Here is a 27,661-nt window from a genome sequence, read left to right on the forward strand (position 1 = left end):
ATCAAAACCAGTTAGCAGGAGGCATGGTTGTTAGGAGGAGGAGGCAGATCAAAGCATAGCCCTCTGAAGTTTGAGGAGCTGATAACCTGCTAAAGGCCTCACATTAATTACAATTAGTAGAATGAGTTCATTGCCTAATGTGCTCAAACCAGACTGGCTAAATAGAGTTGGGTTCTGAGTTTTGTTTTGTTTTCCCTAAGCTTCTCCAGCCTCTGGAGGGGCCAGAAACGAAGGTCAGAACCTTGATCAGCAGAAAAGGGGAAGGTGAGGACGGTAAGAAGTATTCATTGTTCTTTCAGAAAGAGTCCAGGTGCCTGTAGGCAGTATTCTGGTCTGTCATCTTACAGAATAGGTGAGTCACCTGGGATGTTGCACACGCTGGATCACTTTTTTCAAAATCACATTTTTACAGAAGATGGGAGCTGATCTTTCTCCCTCACAGGCTTAGCTGCATTTTCCTTTCTGATTTTTGTTGTTCTCTCCTTTTTTACTGTCTGGTCACCCAGGTATCCCCATCTTCTACCTTGACACCTACCCCTTGAGAGTCCTACAGAATTGGGCCAGAGATCAGCTTCCTCTAACATACACAAGTCTCTTTGCAGAGACATCAAAGTCTTCAGAACAAGTTTGTCTGGGGAAAGATAAGGTGTCTTCCCACCTGCACTAAAGTCACTTATGGAGGCTAGACCCTGTGAACTGCTAAAAAGCAAAACATCACTAATTCCCTGGTGCTGGCTTGATGATGAGGACGAGCCAAACAAGTGCTGGCAAGGCTTAGGCCTGGAGAGGCAGAGGCGGAGGCAGGTGGAGGCGAAGGTGCCTTCCCTTCCTGTCGTCACAGACCGTATTATTTGGCTTGGGGTGAGTGACTTCTACCAGCCGGTTATCAACTGGGGTCTGCTTGGGCAAATTCCAGGAGCGGGGACATGTGTTATTTACACCTCAAATGTTTCAAATATCCTGAGCTCTGATCTTTCAAAAAGTTTAACTAGAACTGAAGACTCTTTGGTGACTATAAAGTTATGTGACATATAGTTAAAAAATGTCTTTCCTTTGGTTAAAAGGAGATGTGGCTTTTGGATGGTAGAAATGTTCTTGAGACAGACAGTGGTTACGGTTGCACAACAATTTAAATGGACTCAATGTCAGTGAATTATACATTCAAAAATGGTTAAAGTAGTACATTTTTATGTCTGTTTTGCTTCATGCTTCCATGTTTTTAAAAAAGGAGACCCTGGTAAAAGTGACCATATCACAGGGTTAGTGAGGTATATTTCCAGGGTAAGTGGAAAACCTACCTTCTCAATTAGCTAAGTGTATTTACTTTGTCCAGTTTACTAAATGAGAGCTTTTCTCTCTCCTAACACAAAGACTTTGCACGAGGTCCCTCCCTATGTTGTGCTGGGTTGTGACTGATGTAAAAAAGCTCAGACGTCAGCCTCCTGGAGCTGCCCCTGAAGAGCTAGGGTAAACACAGCTGAGGGCAGTGGCCACATCACAAAGCCCAGCACCCCACCACTTGCCACCGGGGGTGCGGCAGCTTTCAGGAATGCAGGATTCTCAGCTGGTATCTGCATAGCTGGGTTTCCTTCACAGGAAGAATAATTAGAAAAGCTTTTAAAAAAAATTTGTCCAAGTATTAAATGTATTCTCTTATTACAAAAGCCGAACTCCTAATACTCTAATATGGTCTCTCAAAAGAATTTGCCAAGAAGCTAAAAACCAAACAAACCACCAGGGAGCCCCCAATCAGAGACAACACCACAAGCTCCTCAGCTTTGAAATGGGTTGGTAATATCTGTCAAAAAAGATCCCAGTTAGCCCGTGTTTAGAATTCTGTCCTATGTACTCAATTTTGATATGAGGACAATTAATGACAATTAAGGTTATGGGGGGGGAGCAGAAAGAGGGACGGATGGAGGGGGGTGGGGCCTTGGTGTGCGTCACACTTTATGGGGGCAAGACATGATTGCAAGAGGGACTTTACCTAACAATTGCAATCAGTGTAACCTGGCTTATTGTACCCTCAATGAATCCCCAACAATAAAAAAAAAAAAAAAGAATGTTAATGGAAAAAAAAAGAAAAATAAAAATCTTGTCATGGGAGCATCTTTTTTTTTAGTAACTGATTGACAAAAGATGTACACAATGTAAATATGATTAAATAATTAATACCGTATCAATGACAGAGTGACACATGGGCCACTAGCGAGAATGCAGGAGACTGATGCCCGTAGTAAGAAATGTCAACAGGTTTCATTAGCTTGCACCATCTATAAAGCCTTTCTTCTGAAGGAAGTCTAGAAAAATCTTGCATGCTAATCTCTCACATGCCTCCTTTTGCTCCTGGGGAGGTTCAAGCAGAAGGAAAAGCTTTCAGCCCATCTGAGCAAACAAGAAACACCTCCCTTTGGAATGAGCCGCATGAGAAAGTTGAACGACAAACTCTACTTGTTTTCTTGGAGACAAATCTCAGAAACTAACTGTGGTTCTAGACACTCCTTAGCACCACAACACCTAAAGGGAATCTTCAGAATAGTCAACTCTGCTTCTCCTCTCCTGGTGGGAGGCCTGACGTCAGCCCCCTTCCCCAGTGAAAAACCAGTGATGGCCTCACACACAGAATGGTTTCGTTTCTTTTGACCTGAACGTAAAGTTTAAAAGACCTGACCTTTTAGTCTCAGGACAGAGTGTATAATGAACCAATAAAATGAGAACTTCCTTTCCCAAATGAAGCACCATTGCCACAAGATCCTTCTAGAATAATATTCAATGCCTGTCTTCTCAAAAGATCTACTATCTCCCTGACAGGATAGGAATGTGTCTGCAGTGCAAGTCTGATCTACTGGTCTGTACATTTACCCAGAACAGAATTCCTACAGGCCTATAAGGGGAGGCTCTGGGAGAAAGCAAAGGAGGCTGCATTTCCATCAAGACCCAGGAATCTCCAGACCTGCTGACCATCGTCTCATTGCCTCGTAGTGACAATTTGGGATCTTTTGTGCTGTGCTATGAAATGAGAACTCCATGAGGGTGAAGCCTGTGTCTCATTCAAGTGATTTTCACCCTCTACACCAAATACAGGCTCCACTGACATATAAGGTCCAACCTTGTATGTTGTAAAGTTTGTAAACTCGTCCTAGAAAAAGTGCTACATACCTCATTGCTGAACCGCTATGGTCACCTTTGAAGTCCTCCCCTTGGGAAGCTATGTATCCATTGCCAGAGCCTACTCCCACCCTCCAAAGCAATTTTGAAACTCTTTCTGGAATGGCTATCAGAGCTGTCATAGTATTATTACCCTTGATGTCCTAAATGTCATCAAAAAAAAGTCTTTCTTTCAGTATTTCTTTTATCTTCAGGTAAAGAAAAAAGGCACTGGAGACCTGATCAGGTGACGGCATTCCAATGTAGTTATTTGTTTACTGGCTAAAAACTCCCTCACAGACAGTGCTGTGTGAGCTGGTGCATTGTTGTGATGCAAGAGCCATGGGTTGGCAAAAAGTACAGGTTGTTTTCATCTAATTTTTTCACACAGCCTTTTCAGCACTTTCAAATAGTGAACTTGGCTAACCATTTGTCCAGTTTTTGCAAATTCATAATGAATAATCCCCCCGAAATCAAAAAAGATTAGCAACATCTTTTTGCCTCTTGATTTGGACTAACAGAACTTCTTTAGTCGTGGAGAACTGGATGACTTCCATTGTGCACTTTGATGCCTTGTTTTAGGGTCACATTAGTACACCCATATTTCATCACCAATGACAATAGAGCCAAAACATTGTCTTGCTTCTCCACAAGATTTTGGCAAACTTCAACTCTCCTTTGTTTTTGTTCATCGGTGAGCTCCTTCAGGACCATTTTTACACACACCTTTCTCACGCCAAGACATTCGGTGAAGATTTTCCTAACTGTTTCTCTATCAATGTTTACTTGGTCTGTTATGCTTCTCAAAGTTAGCTAATGATTTTGACACACAATTCGATAAACTTTTGCAATGTTTTCGTCATTTCTGTTCATTACCGGCCACCCTGACCTCTCTTCATTAGTGACACTTTCTTTCCCCTCAGGAAAACATTTGATCCATTTGTACACTGCTGTTTTCTTCATGACACTATCCCCATAAAATTGGATTAAACTATTAAACTCTTGCAAAAAATAAGAAATTTTAATGTTTGTTCGTTGCTCTAATTGAAGCTGTGACATTCTCATGATGGCCCTCAAAAACACACAACAGTAAAGAACACCACTCAGTGAGACAGTCACACGTCAGCGTGAAACCCTAGCGAGCTGTCTGCACAGTGGGCCAACGTAGGCGCCTGGTGGTATCACTGCAATGCAAGAAATACAGAGAATCCTGGCTGGAGTGTTCTGTGTGCTTCTCTCCCTCCAAACCAAGAAAATAAGGTTCTCACTGCCTCAGCTCTCTCTTCTCAGGAGGTGAAACAGGACAACTTCATATGGCAACAGCATCACCCTTACTGTCTCTTCCCCGCAGTCACCTGCATTTGACCTACAGTGCTAAAATCTACCCAGTAACTCTCAAAGCTGCCCTTCCAAATCAAACCCGCTTCCCAAGCACATCCTTATCACATTACCGTACCGTCTCCTCAACAGTGGAAATAACCAAACGTGAAGGCCATGGATACAAGAGTGGAGTGTCCTAAGGCAGAGGAACGGTGTGAAAGCGAGAAATAGACACGTTAACTAAGAGGGGAATAATAGATGGGAATGAGCACACTCCAGTCTTAATAAGAGCTGGCATAAATTTCCTAACTGCCGTCTTTTATAGTTGGTAGAGGTGGGGCCACTAAACTCTGCAGATTGCTTGCTTCAGAATTTGCAATACATTAAGAACTACAGAGCTCCAAATACAAGTAACTCATTTAACTGTTTTTCGATTATTGCATTTGGGCACATAATGATAGAAACCTTGCTGAGTTCTGGCCCACACTGTGACTACCCATCAACGAATTTATATCTTCTTCATGTTAAGATTACTTACCCAAGTTCTGATAGAGGGTGCTTTCTCTCTGCCCCATCCCTGCCTGAATCTGCAGGTGTGGTGAAGAGACCCTCTTCTTACATAAAACTGTAAGACATTAACTAGATGATAGTGCTTCTACATCCTGTCTGCCCACTCTCAATGCCAAGGTTAGACAACAGGGCAAATATTAGCCTTCTCTCCAGCTACCTCATGCAGGCCAGAGCTGAGAGCAATCGATAAGGCTTCCCTCCTCCACTATAGGGCAGAGGGCAATGAACGGCTTGCAGAGAACATGGTACAAACACTGACACTGCCAAGCTCTAACATACCCCATCCAACCCCAGGAGCCGGCACCCACAGGATCCCATTTGCTCTCAGTGCCTGGAAGGAATAACTTCTTGCTGGTTTCAGCTATGCAGGCAAGTACCTATTTGCAAGCCAGTACTTTTGGTGTGAGCTAGCTGCCCACCAACCAGTCTTTGCCCCCTGGAATCCCTATTGTGAAATAGGAATGAAAATCTGCTCTGTAGCAATCAAAAGCTCATTAAACAGTAGCTCCAAAAGAAGTTTTGAAATCTCTGTCCTGGAGGACAGAATCAGGGATGCTGCTTGAATCAGGGATTGGCCAAGTGTGCGTGTCTCAGTCTAGAGAAGCAAGGAGAAGTATGGGCCCACCTCAGAGCAGTGACTCACAGTCCCAGGGTGCTGTTCTCCAAAAGCACCGCCCTTCCCACCTCCTCCTCTCACAACAGTGCTTCAAGGAAAGCGGGTTGTCACCCCACTTTACAGACACGGGAACCGAGGCTCTGAAGTTCCGTGACTTTTCCAAGGCCACAGAAAGCTCAGCAAGGATGGAAATAGAATTTGAATGCCCCTCCCCACTGTGATTCCCACCTGAACCTCCAGAGATGGAGAGAGACCCTTGAGGGCTGGCTGTGACAACGATGGTTTGGAAGAGGAGGCTGCTGGGGTCACAAAAGCAGCAAAAAGAATTTGCTCCCTACTCAATCCCTACTCCGATTCATAACCCCCTGTCAAGCAAACAAGCCCACTCAGAAAGGCAGTTGCTGTGACCTATTACCTGGCATGCCACTGCAATCTATTTGTACTAGAGGGGCTTTCTGCCTCCATCCAGTGAGATTTCACAACTCCATAGCTGGTACACAGAGCCAGTGTTAGGATAAAACCTCGAGTCTTAAACTTAAAGCAACAAATACAAAAGAATTCGTTGGCAGCCAAATCATGAATATGGAAAAAATCAGATGAAGTCTAGCCAGAAAGCCTCTAAGTCAGTGGTTCTCAACTTTCCTAATGCAGCGACCCTTTAATAGTTCCTGTGGTCGCGGCCCACAGGTTGAGAACCGCTGCTCTAAATCAAGAGGCTTCCGATTCAGAGCCCCACAGGGATCCAGGGAGCTGTGGGCTGGAGTTGGGGAAGGCGTGAGTGTCACAACCTAGATGAGAAGGTGCTCAAAGCATCCAAGTCTCAGGCTATGCACTCACACCATTTAGCCACTACCACGGCCACTCCTAACCACACAGATAAACAAAAGCTCTGTCCAGAAGTCAGAGAACGAGAGAAACCAGGCAGAGACGTGGGCTTTCATCAGGACCAAGGGAGCAGGAAGGGAGAACTCCAACAGCTTCACAATAAACTCGCCACTTAATTAATTAACAAGGCTACCACTTCTTTATTTACTTAACAGCTACTTTGTTCCGAATCACAAGAAAAGTCCTGACTTCACCCACAAGAGCTCAGGCACTGCCCCACACACTAAACAACACACAGTTTCTCCTTCTTTCACCAGGGACACATTGTCAGCAGTTCAGGGCCGGGTGTCAACTCCACATTCAGTGCTTGAAATGAAGATGCTTCATTCTTCCTACACACACGCCTGCCAGGTGGACCCAGCCGGCACATGCTCTTCAGCTGTGTTCTGGGGTTACGGTAAATATGTGTCAAGGGCTCACAGAGAGTGCCGTGGCGTGACAGCTCATAGCAACCTCAAACTCCTGGGCTCGTCGCAGCCCGGACCTCCATAAAAGCTGTGCCGCAACCCCCAACCTGCAATCCGTGCCCGCCAGGCCTCCGCATGCCCTGACCAGGAACTGCAGGAGCCGTGCAACCCTGCGTCCTCCCTCTTGTACCCTCCCTGGCTCCACACCGGCCCGCTCATCTGGCCAGGGACTCTGGTAGCCATGTGCCCTCCAGAGCCCTCCCTGGCTCTGCGCAGAGCCCTTCTCCTGGACAGATATTGTTGGATCCTTGGGCTCTCTGTGCCAAAGTCACTGGGCACAAGGCACTCCCAGAAACGTGTGTACCACCTCCCGCCCTGTTGCTGGATCCGGGTTTGTCACACTCTGGAACTGCTTCCACAACCAGAACTCCCTGGCTGGGGCAGCCCCAGGGTCACTCCTATAAAGATCCAGCAACAATAGAGTGATCCCACTGGGGTCTAATCTTGGAGAGACACCTCCCCAACTCTGAGGACGGCCAGAGGCAACGGTGAAAAACAATCATAAGGCAAAATCAACAGAAAAACTCTGGCAATATGAATAATCAGAGTACATCAATTCCCCCAAGGATCAATGGGGCAGACACAGCACAAGATCCCATGCACAGACAAATAGCTGAGAAGTCAGAAATCGAATTCAGAATCTGGATAGCAAATAAGATCGAATTAGAATTCCAAGCAGTAACCCAAAAGACGTCTCAAGAATTCAACGAATTCAAAGAACAAATTACCACAGATTTTGACACATTGAGACAAGAAGTTGCAGCCCTCAAAGATCTGAGAAACACAGTAGAATCCCTCAGTAACACAATGGAGCAAGCAGAAGAAAGGATTTCTGACATTGAAATCAAAGCTTTTGAACACTCCCAAACTCTCAAAGAGGAAGAGAAATGGAGGGGAAAAAAAGATCACTCTCTCAGAGGGCTCTACGATGATTCAAAGAAAACCAATATTCGTCTTATAGGGGATCCTCAAAAGCGATGAAGTGGCTTCACAAGGCACAGAGTCTCTTCTCCATGAGATTATGAAGGAGAACTTTCCAGACATGCCAAGAGATTTTGAAATTCAGACAGCAGACAGTTTCAGAACTCCAGCATGACTCAACCCAAATAAGACATCCCCCAGACACATCATAATCAATTTCACTAAAGTTAATATGAAGGAGAAAATGCTGAAAGCAGCCAGACGAAAGAAAACCATCACTTACAAGGGCAAGAATATCAGAATAACTGCAGATCTCTCTGCTGAAACCTTTCAAGCTAGAAGAGGATGGTCATCGACTTTTAATCTCCTAAAACAAAATAACTTCAAACAAGGATCCTATACCCAGCTAAACTGAGTTTCATTTATGACAGAGAAATTAAATACTTCAATGACATTCACATGTTGAAGAAATTTGCCATAACTAAACCATCTCTCCAGGATAGTCTCAGACCTATCCTCCATAAAGACCAGCATAATCCTCCACCAAAAAAGTAAACCCACCTAGAAAATTCTGATCAAATTCCAACGCCCACAGTTGCAAAACACCTTCTGGGGGTAAGACATGATTGCAAGAGGGACTTTACCTAACAATGCAATCAGTGTAACCTGGCTTATTGTACCCTCAATGAATCCCCAACAATAAAAAAAAAAAAAAAAATGTCCACCAGACCCTCAACAAGCTTATCAATATTCTCAATTAATGTGAATGGTTTAAATTGTCCTCTAAAGAGGCACAAGTTGGCTGACTGGATACAAAAACTCAAGCCAGGTATCTGCTGCATACAAGAATCGCAGCTTACATTAAAAGACAAATACAGACTCAAGGTGAAGGGATGGTCATCTATACTCCAGGCAAATGAAAGCAGAAAAAAGCAGGCGTTGCAATCCTATTCGCAGATGCAATAGGCTTTAAACCAACCAAAATAAGGAAGGATAAGAACGGACACTTCATATTTGTTAAAGGTAATACTCAATATGATGAGATTTCAATTATTAATATTTAGGCACCCAACCAGAACGCACCTCAATTTATAAGAGAAACTCTAAAAGACATGAGCAACTTGATTTCCTCCAGTTCCATAGTACTTGGAGGTTTTTAACACCCCTTTAGCAGTGCTGGATAGATCCTCCAAAAAGAAGCTAAGCAAAGAAATTTTAGATTTAAACTTAACCATTCAACATCTGGACTTAACAGACATCTACAGAACATTTCATCCCAACAAAACTGAATACACATTCTTCTCATCAGCCCACGGAACATACTCCATAATCGACCACATCCTAGGCCACAAATCTAACCTCAGCAAATTTAAAAAAATAGAAATTATTTCTTGCATCTTCTCAGACCATCATAGAATAAAAGTTGAACTAAATAACAACAGGAACCAGCATACCCATACAAAAACATGGAAGCTAAACAACCTTCTGCTGAAGGATAGATGGGTTATAGACGAGATTAAGAAGGAAATCACCAAATTTTTGGAACAAAACAACAATCAAGACACGAATTACCAAAACCTCTGGGATACCGCAAAGGCAGTCCTAAGAGGGAAATTTATAGCACTGCAAGCCTTCTTCAAGAAAACGGAAAGAGAGGAAGTCAATAACTTAATGGGACATCTCAAGCATCTGGAGAAGGAAGAACACTCCAACCCCAAACCCAGCAGAAGAAAAGAAATAACCAAAATCAGAGCAGAATTAAATGAAATTGAAAACAAAAGAATTATACAACAGATCAATAAATCCAAAAGTTGGTTTTCTGAAAAGATCAATAAAATAGATAAACCTTTGGCCAACCTAACCAGGAAAAAAAAGAGTAAAATCTCTAATTTCATCAATCAGAAATGGTAAGGATGAAATAATAACAGACCCCTCAGAAATTCAAAAAATCCTTAACGAGGGCAGCTCCTGTGGCTCAAGGAGTAGGGCGCTGGCCCCATATACCGGAGGTGGTGGGTTCAAACCCAGCCCCAGCCAAAAGAAAAAAAAATCCTTAACGAATACTATAAGAAACTCTACTCTCAGAAATATGAAAATCTGAAAGAAATCGACCAATACCTGGAAGCACACCACCTACCAAGACTTAGACAGAATGAAGTGGAAATGTTGAACAGGACTATATCAAGTTCTGAAATAGCATCAACTATACAAAATCTCCCTAAAAAGAAAAGCCCAGGACCAGATGGCTACATCAGAATTCTACCAAACCTTTAAAGAAGAACTAGTACCTATATTACTAACCTCTTCCAAAATATAGAAAAAGAAGGAATACTACCCAACACATTCTACGAAGCAAACATCACCTTGATCCCCAAACCAGGGAAAGACCCAACAAGAAAAGAAAATTATAGACCAAAATCACTAATGAATATTGATGCAAAAATACTCAATAACATCCGAACAAACAGAATCTAACAACACATCAAAAAAATTATACACCATGACCAAGTGGGATTTATCGCAGGGTGTCAAGGCTGGTTCAATATACATAAATCTATAAATGTAATTCAGCACATAAACAAACTAAAAAATAAGAACCATACGATTCTTTCAATTGATGCAGAAAAAGCTTTTGATAATATCCAGCATCCCTTCATGATCAGAACACTTAAGAAAATTGGTAGAGAAGGAACATTTCTTAAACTAATAGAGGCCATCTACAGCTAACCCACAGCCAATATTGTATTGAATGGAGTTAAATTGAAATCATTTCCACTTAGATCAGGAACCAGGCAAGGTTGCCCATTGTCTCCATTGCTCTTTAACATTGTAATGGAAGTTTTAGCCATTGCAATTAGGGAAGAAAAGGTGATCAAGGGTATCCACATAGGGTCAGAAGAGATCAAATTTTCACTCTTCGCAGATGATATGATCGTATATCTGGAAAACACTAGGGATTCTACTACAAAACTTTTTGAAGTGATCAAGGAATAAAGCAATGTCTCAGGCTACAAAATCAACACCCATAAATCTGTAGCCTTTATATATACCAACAATAACCAAGCCAAAAAAACAGTCAAGGACTCTATTCCTTTCACAGTAGTGCCAAAGAAGATGAAATATTTGGGAGTATACCTAACAAAGGACGTGAAAGATCTCTACAAAGAGAACTATGAAACTTTAAGAAAAGAAATAGCTGAAGATGTTAACAAATGGAAAAACATACCATGCTCATGGCTGGAAAGAATCAACATTGTTAAAATGTCTATACTACCCAAAGCAATATATAATTTTAATGCAATTCCTATCAAAGCTCCATTGTCATATTTTAAAGATCTTGAAAAAATAATACTTCGTTTTATATGGAATCAGAAAAAACCTCAAATAGCCAAAACATTACTCAGCAATAAAAACACAGCAGGAGGAATCACACTATCAGACCTGAGACTATACTATAAATCGATAGTGATCAAAACAGCATGGTATTGGCACAAAAACAGAGAAGTAGATGTCTGGAACAGAATAGAGAACCAAGAGATAAATCCAGCTACTTACTGTTATTTGATCTTTGACAAGCCAATTAAAAATTTTCAGTGGGGAAAATATTCCCTATTTAACAAATGGTGCTGGGTGAACTGGCTGGCAACCTGTAGAAGATTGAAAATGGACCCACACCATTCACCATTAACTAAGATAGACTCTCACTGGATAAATGATTTAAACTTAAGACATGATACTATAAAAATACTTGAAGAAAGTGCAGGGAAAACTCTTGAAGGAATCAGCGTGGGTGAATATTTTATGAGGAGGACTCCCCAGGTAATTGAAGCAGTATCAAAAATACACTACTGGGACCTCATCAAACTAAAAAGCTTCTGCACAGCCAAGGACATAGTAAGTAAAGCAAGTACACAGCCCTCAGAATGGGAGTAAATATTTGCAGGTTATACCTCCGATAAAGGTCTAATAACCAGAATCCACAGAGAACTCAAACGTATTAGCAAGAAAAGAACACGTGATCCCATCTCAGGGTGGTCAAGGAACTTGAAGAGAAACTTCTCTAAAGAAGACAGATGCACGATCTACAAACACATGGAAAAAAGCTCATCATACTTAATCATCAGAGAAATGCAAATCAAAACTACTTTGAGATATCATCTAACCCCAGTAAGAGTAGCCCACATAACAAAATCCCAAAACCAGAGATGTTGGCGTGGATGTGGAGGAAAGGGCACACTTCTGCACTGCTGGTGGGAATGCCCACTAATACGTTCCTTCTGGAAGGATGTTTGGAGAACACTTAGAGATCTAAAAATAGACCTGCCATTCGATCCTATAATTCCTTTACTAGGTTTATACCCAGAAGACCAAAAATCACAATATAACAAAGACATCTGTACCAGAATGTTTATTGCCGCCCAATTCATAATTGCTAAGTCATGGAAGAAGCCCAAGTGTCCATCGACCCACGAATGGACTAGCAAATTGTGGTACATGTATACCATGGAATATTAGGCAGCCTTAAAGAAAGATGGAGACTTTACCTCTTTCATGTTTACATAGATGGAGCTGGAACATATTCTTCTTAGCAAAGTATCTCAGGAATGGAAGAAAAAGTATCCAATGTACTCAGCCCTACTATGAAGCTAAATTATAGCTTTCACATGAAGGCTATAACCCAACTACAGCACAAGACTATGAGGAAAGTGCCAAGGAAGGGGAAGGGAGGGGGGAGGTTTTGGTGGAGGGAGGGTAACGGGTGGGGCCTCATCTATGGTGCATCTTAGAATGGGTACAAGTGAAACTTACTAAAGGCAGAATACAAATGTCTACATACAATAACTAAGAAAATGCCATGAAGGCTATGTTGAACAGTTTGATGAGAACATTTCAGATTGTATATGAAACCAGCACATTGTACCCCTTGATTGCACTAATGTACACAGCTATGATTTAACAATAAAAAAAAAATAAATTATAAACAAGGGCTTACAGACAGCACCATCCCAGTCTGCAGCCAGGCAAGTCGGGGCTACTGGTGAGGCCTGAGTGGTCTCTACCTGGCCAGAAGTGGTGTGTGGCCAACAGGTCCCCCACCGTCCACACTGATGCTGTCTGCTGCTTACAGCTTTCACTCAGGGGGACAGCAGAGGGGGATGCATTTCCCCAAAGTTAAACTGTCAAAGGAGAAGATGCAGCTGGCCTTGGCAAATCCAGAAGCACTTCTCCACCTCCACTGAACTCTGCTCCCCAAAATACCAAATGCCTGGTGAAGAGCTCAAGTCACCTTACAGTCTGTGGCAATGCAGATCTGGGACCCCACAAAGGAGCCGAAGTTCTTCATTCAAAGCCAAAGGTGAAGAGCATCTGGTGTTTTGAGGATGTCCACGTTCCTTTCTCACGGTGTTTGTTTTTTTGCAGCCAAGAGCTAAAAGCAGGGTCAGGGAGCAGCAGGGTCAGGGAGCCGCAGGGCCTTCCTGGAGTCTGCCCCAGCAGCCGCTACCTGCCCACACCGCAGTAATCCCAGAAGGGTGCTTGAGGAAGAGCGCCCATCCAGCCGAGGTCCTGGCCCGGGGCATCTTCTCCCAAGTCCTCAGCAAATCATGTCTCAGTGGAACCTGATTTTCCTCAACTACAGAGTAGGGGAAGGGCACAGGTGGGGGTCAAAAGGCTCTGCAAGTCCAGCAAGCACATGAGCCTTGGGGATGGCCTTGACGACATCTCTGATCAAAGGTGGGAGTCTAAGCAGGAGATGTGAGCGTCAGCCACTGGCCAGCATCTCTAGTCCCCAAATGATCTTCTGTTTGTCGAATAAGACTTCAGATAGAGTCTCATAAAAGCTGTTTAAGATGCCTTCTAGCCATCTGAAGACTCCCAGCGTGGAAAGGAGGAAACCAACATCCATCTAGAGGCGATGTCTTCACCGCTAACTGGAATGACACCTCATAACCATCGTAGCGGGTTGAATTATGGCCCCAAAGAAGACATCTCCATGCCCTAGACCCCAGCACCTATGAGTAAGACCTTATTTGGGGAAAAAAGGTTGTTGAAAATGTAACTGAGTTTACAATAGCGAGATTAGCTCATCCGGGATTTAGGGTGGGCCCCTGGTCCAATGATAGGAATCTCCACCACGAGAAAGACAGAGGGAGATTTGAGACACACACAGCAGAAATGGACATGTGGAGACAGAGGCAGAAATTGGAGCGATGCTTCCAAGGGTCAAGGCAGGCCGGCACTCACTGACAGCCACCAGAAGCTCAGAGAGAGCTTACACCTTACACCTTACACCTGCCTACACCTTGATTTTGAACTCTCGACTCCAGAACAGCGAGAGAATAAATTTCTATTAAGTTTAAGTTTGTAGAATTTATTAAAGCGGCCCTAGGAAATGAACTTAACCATTGTAGCAGGAATGACGTTCAGCACCATCCCTCCAATTTTACTGCTGATTAACGGAGTCTCAGAAAAGCTAAATAGGTCGTCCCAATCCACCTGGGACCCCAACACAACCACTGACAGACCTGAGACTGTGTTCACACACAAGGAAAGTGAAAAGTGTTAAACAACTTATCCCAGGTTGTGGCTTCTTGGTGGCAGGGCCCCCATCAGAATCCAGACCTTCAGCATCACTCGCTGATGAATGATGGCAAAAACTTACCACCTCCCAGAGCCAGCTACTTCAGGGGACCTCACTTTATTATTGCCACAATTACCGAAATGCGGAGCGTCACACTAATTTTCCCTTGCAGTAAATAGCTGAAAAGTAATGGTGTCAATTTTAATGAGGATCAAGCAAGGTTCCTAAAAGGGCTCCCATAAATGAAAGCATTGCGCTCACGCACAACAATGGCGCGCTGTTTAATTCCAGAACACAAGAATGTCACTTAAATTACACGGCTTTTACATTAAAGTGCTTATGGGAATGCCTCTCCAAGGAACAATTTCAATAAAAAGATCTCACCCATTTTGATGCTTCATAATATCTGAACCAAAAATCTATGTATCACAGCCACAAAAGTTAAAGCTCAAAGAAGGGGAACAAGAACAGGACTTCGCCTTCAACTGGGAAAGTTTCTCATGTACTGTGAAACAGAGAGGTAGCTAAAAAGCTGTTATCACACAGCGATATTTAAATGTGGGCCTGTGGGCTGCCAGAAATTCACTGTTTAAGCCTGAATCCTTCTTGTTTCCATTTGCTGAGATGTTCAGAATGACTGCCAAACCTGTAAGTGTACATGAGACTCTTGAGCTGACTCAATTCTTATTTTATTAGTGCTTCTCAAAGCAATTACTAGGGTTTTGAGCAGAGATGAGAGTATTTCACACCTCCATCTTTACTGAAAATGTCTTATACTCCACTGACTTTTGGCTTCTATTTATAAAGAAGGTTTACTTGGAAAATTATTGGAGTTGAGCTTTAATGGATATTCCCAACCAGCATTGTGTCATTATTGGCCCGTGTTTAGCTGGGCGATCTCCCAAATTTGTGACATAATCAGGCCTCTCTGCATTACTCCATATACTCCACACTCCCTCTGCATTACACCACTGAATCATACACTCTTTTCAACAAGACTGATTGCCAGGGGATTAACATTAGACAGCACGATTCCATTATTCAGCAGCCCAATTCACATCCCAACCCTAAACTCTAAGAGAGATCTCAGGGCTTCATGGGGATGAGCTGCCAGAATGCTCACTCAAAGGGGAGGTGGGGTGAGGGGCTTGTGAATGTTTTACATAACAACTCAACCTAAAACCTGCTGGCAGCCAGAGCCCAGGCTACAGTGGCCCTGATGTGACTCTGAGATTCCTGGCATGGCTCCCACCAATCTTAATGAACGCTTTGTAGATTTGTAGACCTATATAAAACTATAATCCCAGAAGACTGTTACAGCACAATTATTTTTTCTGATAATAAATTACTTAATTTCAAAATTAGGTATTTAGAATTTTTAGACCCAACTCTAACTGTCTTCACCTAAATGCAAACCCTGTTCATGTCAAATTCAATTATCTGTGAGGCCCAAGGAAAACTCCAAGTCATGTGATCTTTGATCAATGGATTTATAGTATATCGATCCCCAAACAAGGGTTAACCATTTTGTTCTCATGTTTGAGTGTTACTTCTTTTTGTGTTTGTTTTGTAAAATATCTAAACCTAATAATTCTCCCTAAAGGCTCAGCATCTGTAGCTCACGCTGCTGGGGTGCAAGCCACATACACTAGAGCTGGTGGGTTCAAATCTAGCCCAGGCCTGCCAAACAACAATGACAACTACAACCAAAAAATAGCCAGGCATTGTAGTAGGTGCCTGTAGTCCCAGCTACTTGGGAGGCTGAGGCAAAAGAATCGCTTAAGCCCAAGAGTTTGAAGTTGCTGTGAGTTGTGATGCCACAGCACTCTACCCAGGGCGACAGCTTGAGACTCTGTCTCAAAAAATAAATAAATAAAAATAATTCTCCCTAAAGAAACATACCACAAATATCTCTATGAGAAAAGAGACCTCTTAAAACTCACTCTTACAAATACCCTTAGGATCAACTTTATAAAAAGTCCTGTCCAATTCACATTAGGGCTTCTGAAAATCAGAACAACTAAAATGTTCAAATAAATACTTTGCTGAATTGAATTTGACACAGGCACATGGAAGTAAAGACTATCATGCTGGCTAAGCAGAGGGTCTTATAGATTTAATTTCATTTAACTCGATAGAAAAATCAGAATATTTTTATTTAATTTTCAATTAACCTAAACATTTAAGTTAACCTATGCAATCTGGTTAATGAAGCTTTGGGGAAGTTCTTTCAATGGCTTTTTAGACAACTCAGATACCTATGGTGTCTCTCTTTCTTCCAGGAGTTTATATGTGATTGAAGAAGAAAACCCACATGAAACAGTAGCAGAGGTACACGGATAGGCAGTGATGTAGGACCGCGCTGTTCACAGAGGAAAGGGAGGGGGCGTGCATTGATGAATCACCAACAGTCAGGGTAAGGCAGAATGAATCAGAGTGAACTCTGAGTCGACTCTTCAGCAGAAGTCGCCAACCCAGAGAAAGAGCTCAGGGTGGCAGGCTGAGAATCAGGGGAGGTGACAAAACAGAAAAGATGGCTCCTACATAGAAGAGGTCCCAGCCCACAATCCCGGCCAACACTGACACACCTCAGGTGCAGTTCCGCACCTTAGCAATCCTCCCACATGGCAGAAAAACACCCTTTTTCATCAGTTGCCACAAAACCCCATCATAATAGACAAAACTTGGGAACACATTTGGCCTTAAAATATTCAATTAAAATGGCCTCATCATCTGTGCACTCTGACGAAGAGGACTTCATACTCACATATATGGTGCCCTTTTCATAGAGGAAAGAGTTTCTAGGAACAGATGCTGAACTGGGACTAATGACTCTCTTCTCATCAAAGTCAAGGGCCCTCAGTATCCACCTTTCCCAGCCAGCTACAGCCTCTATTTTCATGCCTTTTCCTTTACTCTTCATCATACGCGGTCCTTCCTTGGCAATCTCGCCTCTCTTTTAAAAGCCAAGCTCTCCTATGGGGCATCCATTCCCTGCACACACCTACATGTCTCAGAGTAATTTCAGCTTCCAGGACGTCAGACATTTCCCAGCATGTTCGCCTCACATAAGATGGCACAGTGAGGACCGGGCAAAGCCCATAGAACCCGGCTAATTGGAACACAGGATACTGTCAAATGACAGAAGAATCTTTCTCAAATGACAGCTTTAGTGAAGAAAGAAAAATGAACCAATTCTCCTTAAACTTTGGGAGAAACCAGACTCACGCTCACGATTTCAAATGCATCACGCTAGGACAGGCTGGCACAGAGCTGCCTCGGGAGGAGAAGCAAACTCACCGACGACATCGAGGTGGTAGGTGTGATTGATGGACCCGTATCCGTTCTCCACCACGCAGGTATAATTGCCTTTGTCGGACGGCACCACACTCTCCATAATGAGGCTCCAATGCTGGTTTCGTACCTGAAAAGACCAAAGTAAAAGTACGTATTTAGCAATCTTAGCACAGAATACAAATTACAGTAGACCCTCTATAAGTGGATCACTGGAGGACTGCAAAAAAACTGGTCAAGGTACAGAGGTGGTCAACATAAGGAAAGAGGCCTGCGGTCCTGATACACACATGGGATGCATGTCCAGTCTGTGAAAATGAGGTCAACTTGCGGAGGTGGTCAGGGTAGAGAGGTGGTCAACTGCAGAGATACACTGTGTTTTCTTGCTTCAAAGAGAAGTTGGAGGAGAGAGGAAAGGGAGAAAAGAATCACCTGAATTCTAAATTTTCCTCATAATAAGTCCTCAGAATGGTGACAAATAAAATCCCTCATCACGTGATGATGAATGCCTCGCAAGTGGACCCTGACATGTTCAGACCAGCAGGGGGACTCAGAAGGGGGCAGAGGTCTGTCTCCACTGTAGATTTTGATGGGTCCTCCAAGACAGGCTGAGTGTCAGGAACCTGAACTTCAACGTGCAAAGTATCTACACCCCTGGGCAGGTGAGCAACCAGCCTGCCACTCAATGGGACCCTTCAGCCCCTAAAACACCAAGAAACCATCCAGAACCAGCAGCCCTAGTGAGTACTTACTGAATGCCAGGCCCTGTACTGAGCCCCCCTGCCTGCCTTAGCTGACTTAATTCTCCCCAGGAGCTCACGAGGTAGGCACTATCATTGCTGAGAGCGCGTCAGGTCTCTCCCCAGCGCCCTCAGATGTTGCCCGGATGTATCAAGGCGCTCCAGCTGGAACAAGGGTCTTCCTCTCCCACTTCTGGCGCTGGTGCTGGCTGAATAGATGTAACGTGCTCCTGAGACACAGAATTCCTAACGTGGGAGCAGCGAATCCTTATGAAACTTTAGTTGTACATCCATCTGTGCACAAGCTCCTTGAGACCTCACAGATAAGCAGTGCATATGAAAAAATACGAAGGCTGATTTCCACCCGTGGGTAGGGAGGTGGTCAACTGCACAACAACTGTGGTCAATACACAAACAGACTAACGTGCTTTTAAAATAGTTCCATAGACTCAAATTTTCAAACAAGCCTGGGTTTTCCTGACCAGGACAAACTGCAACATTCACCATCTTCAGGGTTCAAGGCTTTAATATTTTTATCCCAATCATTCTTTATAGGTTTTTGGACAAGGCTCTCTAGAGAAATGACATGATAAAGTAAAAAGCCAGGGCCTACTAACCTTAACTATCATTCCAGGAATTTCAACTGACCTTCTGAATGACGCCCTGGGCATCTCAAGTGTTTTGGGTCTTAATCACATAAAAACCGCTAATATAGGCAGAGCCTCTGCAAGCACGTGATGATTCAAGGAACTAAACTAGAGAATGATGCAAATCATCTTGTAACTACACACTGTAAAAACAGGAGGACGGGGCGGCACCTGTGGCTCAAAGGAGAAGGGTGCCGGCCCCAGATGCTGGAGGTGGTAGGTTCAAACCCAGCCCTGGCCAAAAACTGCAAAAAAACCCAGGAGGACAGAGCAGGTCTGCAAAGCAGCATGGTGATCAGCATGCCAATAGAGGTAAGACCCGACAGGTGCAGCTACGGCCCAGGCCCCACTACTGTCCTCCTGTCCCACTGTCCCTGGCCATTCAGCCCCACACAAGCCATCGCTGCAGAGTGGGGTTATAGCTGCCAAGTTCAAAAGCAAGATGGCTACTGACCACCAACAGTCCTAGGAAGGATCACTTGAGCGGGGGGTCAAAGGGCAGGCAGAGGCTTTTTTCTTCCTAACAGAACAGAAACAGCAAGTTACGACAGTTCTGGGCAGTGCCTTTGCTCAGCTGCTGCTGCTGTCACCGAGACTGTTACAGAGTCTGATGTCACGCAGCTGGTAATGGGAAGCTGCTTCCCACTGCTCTAGGTAGAAAGGATCTGAAAGCATCTGATCTGCCGTGGAGGGAGTCTATACTCCACGTCAGAGGAGATCCCCTTTCTGCTCTTCGCTGGGCCATAGACTCATAGGAGAACCAAAACAAGAGTCTAGGTCTCCCCCTTAGGAGAGATGAGTGCCTTCCATGCAGAATGCTCTGAAGGAGGAGGAGACGGGAGAGATAAGCTTTCCAGTGTGAAGGGAATTCTCTATCTAAATCCTGCCCACCCCCCAGGTGCTACTCTGGAACTATCATACCAAGAGCACGGGAGAGGCAGGGACCAGCTCCTTGATGGAACTTGAGGCAGGTGGGCTCTCAAGGCGCCCCCTTTCTCTTCCCCCAATCTTTTAGGGGTACTTTTCTCCTTGCCTCTGAGGGCAACTTCGGGATGTAGTGACAGGCCCCAACGTTACCAAGCCACTCGTAATCCAGCCTTTAGCCCTGCTGTAAATACTCAGCTCTTTGAGCCCCTGCTCAAATGTCATGCCCATAAGTCCTTGATCACAGCTAGTGCCCGTCTCTGGGCCCCATCCAAACTGTCAATGTCTTTCTTGTGCCTGGACCCAAACTTGGCACATGGTATATTCCAAATAGAGTTGAACCTGAACCACACTGTCTGCCTCGGCCCAGACATTATATCTTGGCACATGTGGCTCACAGCAGGCTGCTCCCTTATTTTAACCCCAGGGCATGTGGCCGTGGCCTTCCAGGCAAGATCCTACTTTAGGGCACGTGCTCCCTGACTACTTCCTAAAGAAGCACTACAAATATTAAGAAGGTAACATTTATCAAATGCTTTTACAATGAGAAGCACATTTACCCAAGAGGGCCTCTCTGCCCTTCCTGAAACCTTGGTATTCAATCAATATTGCCCCACACAGTGCTGTTAATATTAATTTTCTTACACCATTGCTCTAGTATTTGACACCTTGATACTGCCAATCCCAAATTTTATGAGCTGTGGCACTGTCCGAATGGATATCCTTGGACACCACCAACATTCGGAATGTTTGACACTTCTGTAGAGGTTTATCCTACCACTAATTACCAGTCACTTAATAGCAAACTAAGACTCCACACCAGTAACTTTATAAAGATGGCAAATAAAAGCACAAAGTTTGAGAGGTTTGTAATCACTCTATTTCCATACCAATATTTAGTATAAACCTAAAGAAACTATCCTTCCAACAAAAATGTAAAATGTACCCTTCAAGGAGTGTTTCTAAAGTCCTCAGATTCTCAGTACTACACTGATTTTGCCATTTGGGCCAATCCCATCTTTGCTGTCACAGAATGGGGAAGGTAAATACCCAATAAACATATGAAAAGATGCTTACCCTCATTAACCATCAGGGAAATGCAAATTAAAACAATAATGAGCTGCTGTTATTCACCAGCTGATTAACAAAAATTAGCAAGACCCATGTTACTCAGCACTTGATAACTGTGTAGGAAAATGGAGACCAAATTGAGAATGGGAACATAAATGGAGAAAAACCTTTCTGTAGAATAATTTGTTAGCACCTATTAAAATTAGCAATGCAAATTTTTTTGGGACCCAGTTAATTCCAATTCTGGAAATCTAGCCCACAGAAAATAGCAAAATTGCTTCAAGGCTCATGAACAAAACTTTTGCTTCAAGCACTGTAACAGCAAAAAACTGGAATCCCTCAAGAACAAAGTTGTAAACAAAATATATCCTTATGTTCAAACCCGATAAGATATCAATGTATAATTACTGATAAATGAAAAAAAGTAGACTGAATATAAATAAATTTATTCATGATTCCATTTGATAAAAAAATACAGACACAGATGGAATCCCATAGAGCAGCGGTTCTCAGCCTGTGGATCGCGACCTCTTTTTAATAAGGAAAGTACATTGGGGCAGTAGGAAGGTTGAGAACCACTGCTTACATACAGGCCTGAAGGAATAAACTAAATGCAACTGTAGGAACATGGCTAAAATCAGAAGGTAACTACATCAAATTGTTAGCAATGTACTTTAGATAATTAGATAGTGGGATTACGAACGTTGTTTACTTTTTTCTCATTTTCACTTTTCACACCTGAGCAGGAATCTCTCATACACACAATGAAAAGTAAAATAATACAGCCCTCTGGACCCCGGCTCAGAAGAAGCTGCTCTGCTCTGAAACCACAGTCTCTGCGTCTCTCGGGCAAACCGAAGACACAGGGCAGGGAGAATCAAAACCCTGCACCAAGTAGCACGTGCCCGATTCTTTATTTTCATTCCTTCCCTTGGCCAAATCTTTGTGCAGTTCATCATTATTTTTCATCTGCCAAGTGCAGAATAAGAGAGCATGCACTTCAAAACTATGTTCACTGAAGACTTTTTAAAATAACATTTCAGTATTGAAAAAGAGCAGACTGATGCTAATGGCCCCAAACTCACTAGTATCAAAAAAAAAAAAAAATCCACAAACATTCCACACCCTGTCCATGCAAAGACAAAGGTGGCCCAGACAGGTTTTCTCAGCATTTCTCTGTCACTAAATCTCCCAAGGTGCCTGTTAAATCCCTAGCTACCTTCAAGTAACAACTGGGAAGGCAGATTTAGTTTGTAAGATACCAAAACACCCAGGTGAAAGGTCAAAGACTCAGGCCGTCACCTGGATGTTTGGCTTCCACGCTCCAAATTCCAGACTTTTCCAAATACCCAGGTGTTCGACAGCAAATAGAATAAACAGAAGTGACGGAAGTTTTACTCTGTGCCAGGCGGAATGCTGTGTTCCTGTGATGCTAAATACTAACAAGACTTTCTTCCACCAGCTTGGGGATGTCATTCACTCAGAATACAGCAATCCCTTTGACACCCTGGCCCTCAGGAAGGCACCCCATGAACTGCAGTTCAACAGAGTTGTCATTAAGACACACAACTTACTCCTCCTCCCCACCCCTACTTGCCGCGTTTCGGGAGGGCTCCAAACCATCCCTCCCAAACGTGTTTGTGTCAATTGAGCTTACATGTGTCAAGGACTATGGAGGCAAACACCTGTTAATGCTTAAACCCCAACATTGCTAGAAGAAGTTTGCTTTTCAGGAGGTGTCTGTAGAACAGGGCTGGGCGATCTGATCCTCTGAGCCAGTGAGAGACACTCTTCCTTGCACTCAGTAAACAATCACTAGATCTCTCCAGAGGAGGGGGAGGTGAATTTCAACACGCAAGGCCGTTCTCTTAGATGCCTGTTGCCCCAAGCCACTCACAAATGAGGTGGCTGAACAGCACCACTGCCTGTGCAAGTTACCTCTTCAAAAATCTAACCATCTTTGCACATGATCCAGCAATTCCACTCTGGACTATATTCACCCAAAGGAACTGAAAAAGGGATTCAAACAGATACTTGTCCACCAACTGCAACATTATTCACAACAGCCAACAGGTAGGAACAACCCAAGTGTCTAACAGCTGAATGGATACACAAAATATGACCTGTCCATACAGTGGACTACAATTCAGCCATAAGAAGCAATGCAGTTTTGATGCATGGGCTCCAAGGAAACTGCTGAACACATTATGTTAAGTGAAATAAGCCAGACACAGAAGGACAAATATCCTCTGATTCCACTTAGGTGAGGTAGCTAGAACAGGCTAGCTACCTGTTCACACCTCAAAAAGTAGATTAGAGTTTATCCGGGCTGGGGAAAGGAAGATGGGGAATTACTGCTTGATTGAAGTACAGAGGTGCTGTGTGGGGTGATGAAAACGTTTTAGATAGATCCTGTACTGACTTCCAATTAGTATTGAGTACGTAGGATACATGGCTTTTTTCCATTCTTGTGATAACTTTACTAAGAAGAACATGTTTCAGCTCCATCCACGTTAATGCAAAAGATGCCAAGTCTCCACCTTTTTGTAATGGCTGAATTGTAATGTGATAAAATGAGAGGGACTCTACCTAACAAATATAAACATTGTAACCTAATTGTACCTTCACATTAATCTGAAATAAAAATAAATAAATAAACATAAAAAGAAAACAAAAAAGTTTTAGATAGATAGTGGGATGGTTACACAACATAGTAAATATAACTAATGCCTACTAAAAAATTATCTAACTGGCAAATCTGGATATATGTATCTTACCACAATTTAGTGATAAAAATAAAATCATAGCACACAGAGGTCATGGAAGAAGAGGCTTATACCCTCAACTGTACTTTAATAGTATACTCCGTGCCGGAAGATCTTTAAATGCTTTTAGGAGGACCCATCACCTTCGGTGTTTTCATAAAGCAGAGAACCATGTTTGTGATCATGGTATCTCCCCTGCCAAGTAAGTATGAGAACCATGTTTGAAGAAAACAGTTTAGGAGGGGCATGAACTTTGGTGCCAAACCACCTGGCTCCAAATGGCAGCTCTGCCACCTACGGGGCACAGGAGCCTTCATCTGTAAAAGGTAATTAAGTAGCAGACATGCCACATGGGAGGCACCTGGACAGTCCCCACACGGGAGCGGTCAGTAAATGTTGGCTGAGACCAACACACACCTGTTTCCTCATCACAGACTGCGTGATCTGGGCTTGACGCTGAAACATCTTGGCTGAGAAAAATCTCAACTATAAATATGCTGACAAATATGTTACTCACAATGTTCCCCAAGACACTCTTGCAGTTAAGCATAAACATTTATATCGAAAAGTCTTTAAAATGGCATCTATTAACCTAGGAAATGTAAATCGAATCCACCTATAGCCCAAAACAACTAGCTTAGTCCTAGTTACAATGAAACATCTTTTTAAGTCATCTTATCTGAAACCCTCTTGGAAATGAACATTCCATCCCCAGCAATACTTTGTTCTCTCTGCTTAGGGGCTTCTTGGTCATTTTAACCCCTAAGACACATGGTGCCGTGGGCTTTTGTGCCGATTTTCACAATCATGTTAAGGAGTCCTTTACCCTGTGATCTCTCTTCTCTATATTCTTGTACACTTCAGGATAGCACAAAAGATAGTTTTTAAGAATCCTCCATGCCTAAGTCAGTACCTAAGAATGGTCTATTACCTCAATCATCTTCTTGCTTTTCTACATTAAATAGCAATAACTGTTCGGAGCCCTATGAATTATCTAGCCATAAAGGTAACCTCTTTGTTTAAAAAAAAAAATCTGTGCTGTTGTTTAAGATGAAACATGGCTGATGCTGAATTACGGTTATGCTATTAAATCACAGTTCGTAGAGCTAGAAGGGATCAGATGTTCGGGGTTATTTACCCAACCTTCTCATTTTAAGGGGGGGATCTGAGGCACACAGCCCTTTAAACACTTGCTCATGGTCAAGACTGACAGAAAAGCTCCAGCGTAAGTACAATTAGGGAGATACAGTTATGACTCAAGTCAAGCTTTGCTATTATATTAAATTAATTACACATTAATAACGTCCCACCAGCCTTTGCCCACATACTTAAAAAAACAATAATTTGACTCTTAATCCCCAAAAGGGCTCAGCATGAATTCTTTAATAAACAAGACCGAGCAGCACAACACCAAACGGTTCTATTGGTCGTTTTAATTAAAATGAGCTTTCTGTCTCCTTTCATAATTCTCTCTGATTTTGTTTTGGTTTTCCATTTTCCTTCCCCTTTGTTGGCCACCTATGCAAACCATTTCAAAGTAAGCTGGGGACAAAGGCCGAGGTGCATGATCCATGAATCAGTAGAAAGAACCAGACGAACAGGCCTGGGTTACAGAACGAGAGGATTTACAGAGGGAAACAGAAGCACGTGTGTGTCTGCAGAAGCTTCCAGGTCTTTGCTTTGTGGAACAACGTATCTTGGAAAACTTGATGCTTTGCTTCTTCCTTAAACAGAGGCAAGTGGACAGAAATCTGAGCACAGCCTCATTTAGATGTCAGGCCCTCCACGTTTCAGTTAGGTCTCTTTCCTTTTGGGGAAGTGCCAAAGGATAAGAACTAGAGATTATACGATATACAGTAAAACCTCCAAAAGCTGACCACCCATAGGACTGTACCTAACTGGTCAACACATGCAGGTGGTCACCATAAGGAACTTCCATTGAGCAGATGGTGCATGTCCGGCCTGTGAGAATCAGGTCAACTTCAGGAGTAGGTCAATGTAGGGAAGTAGTCAACTACGGAGCCTCTACTGTAGCTCTCCCAGGCACAATGTTCCGAGGCACATTTCTTTAGTTTGTACAGGTAACAAAGAAGATGTCAAAGGGAAAACAACAGTGGGACTAGGGTCCCTGAACTCTGCCCTGTTCCGACCTTGACGAAGACCCCATGAGCCTGAAGAAGGCCAGCGCCAACCTCCCCCCCAGAGGGACGTGGAGAGGCCCACAGGTGGGTATGGGCCTCTTTGCCCTCCTGTGACTTCAAGACCAGGATACCTGGGGTTAGCTTAGCACTTCATTAGCAAGGATTATGCTTTATGTAACTACAGAATTTCTAAGAGTTTCCAGAATCCCCAAAATGAATGTCCAACGCCAACACTGTTGTGAAAACCCCTCATTCAATCCAGGTTAACCACCTCTGCATGTGGTGAGCTGACCGCCCAGGACACCCACCCCAAGGCCACAGCCTCTTTCTTTACCAGAGAAAGTCCACAAAAACAAGAAACTCACCCCAGTCACAGCCAGCATGCCCTATCTGAGGGTGGCATACTCTTCCCTTTTAGACTTTTTTATTTTTTTGTAAAGCAAAATATATTTTACATGGTTGTTCCTACACACTCAAATGCTAATTCTCTTTCACTCCAGAAAAGGCTTGAACACGACACAACGAGATCACTTTAGTCACTGTGCTCCACAAGGATGCGCTGAGAAAGGAGCTCTGCTGGGGTGCTCACTGTGCTTTTAGAAGATAGGTTCCCTTCATCCCACAGGATGTTGGCACAGATAATTGAACCTGAACTGCACCTGTTACAAATCAAGCAGCACTTTCTCATTAGGCACACTTAGTCTTCCAGCATAGCTGTAATCACAAATTCAGATTTGCAAAAAGCTCCTTACCCAGAATAATGATGCTGGTTCCATTTATTTTGAAACCAGGAATCTCTGGGGGCTCGGCAGCAATCTTTGTACTTATTTACAAGACTCTCTTAATTGACAAAATTAGTCACCAGGATTTTGACCACCCTTCTCATGCTTAGACTCAATTTAAATGAATCTTTGGAAGTGCAGTCAATTATCTGAGTTTTCAGAGAGCATGAGGTGGTTCAAGCAATCCCAGGGACTACGATTTTAGACAGATATATCTTCCTTCCTAATCAACATCCCCAATGAAAGCTTTGTCTGTTCATATTAAAAAGAAAGATTTTCTTTTTTAAAGAGGGCCAAACTGGCTTGGAGCCCATAGCTTAGTAGTTAGGGTGCCGGCCACATACACTGGGGCTGAAGGGTTCGAGACCAGCCCGGGCCTGCTAAAATAATGACAACTACAACAAAAAACAGCCGGGCGTCATGGTGGGCGCCTGTAGTCCCAGCTACTTGGGAGGCTGAGGCAAGAGAATAGCTTGAGCCTAAGACTTTGAGGTTGCTATGAGCTGTGACACCACAGCACTCTACCAAGGGTGACACAGTGAGACTGTCTCAAATAAATAAATAAATAAAGCAAGCAAGCCAAACTTACAACCTCATTGTACTTGGTCTAAAATTAAGAACAAAAGTACAAATCACTGCCCTGCCTCCTTGGTTCCAACACCAAGTATGAGGCCTGGCAGACAACTATGAAGTCTTCCTCCTTCCAAGCTCCCGCAGCAGACCTGCCTCTTCACACATCAACTTCCCCTACATCAGCAGTTCTCAACCTGTGGGTCGCGACCCCTTTGTAA

At 43.3% G+C, this 27,661-nt stretch overlaps 1 protein-coding gene across 8 annotated transcripts in view; it reads right to left on the reverse strand.

Moving 5' to 3' along the window:
• FGFR2 (fibroblast growth factor receptor 2) overlaps positions 1–27,661 on the reverse strand; it is a 118,087-nt gene that overhangs the window by 42,324 nt on the left and 48,102 nt on the right. For all 8 annotated transcript variants that reach the window (XM_053583952.1, XM_053583948.1, XM_053583947.1 and 5 more), the window contains one exon: positions 17,807–17,930. In XM_053583952.1, the coding sequence (XP_053439927.1) occupies positions 17,807–17,930 (124 nt within the window). The remainder of the gene's footprint in view (positions 1–17,806; positions 17,931–27,661) is intronic.

The sequence above is a fragment of the Nycticebus coucang genome, chromosome 3 (assembly GCF_027406575.1).
Source record: "Nycticebus coucang isolate mNycCou1 chromosome 3, mNycCou1.pri, whole genome shotgun sequence".
Lineage (NCBI taxonomy): Eukaryota > Metazoa > Chordata > Mammalia > Primates > Lorisidae > Nycticebus > Nycticebus coucang.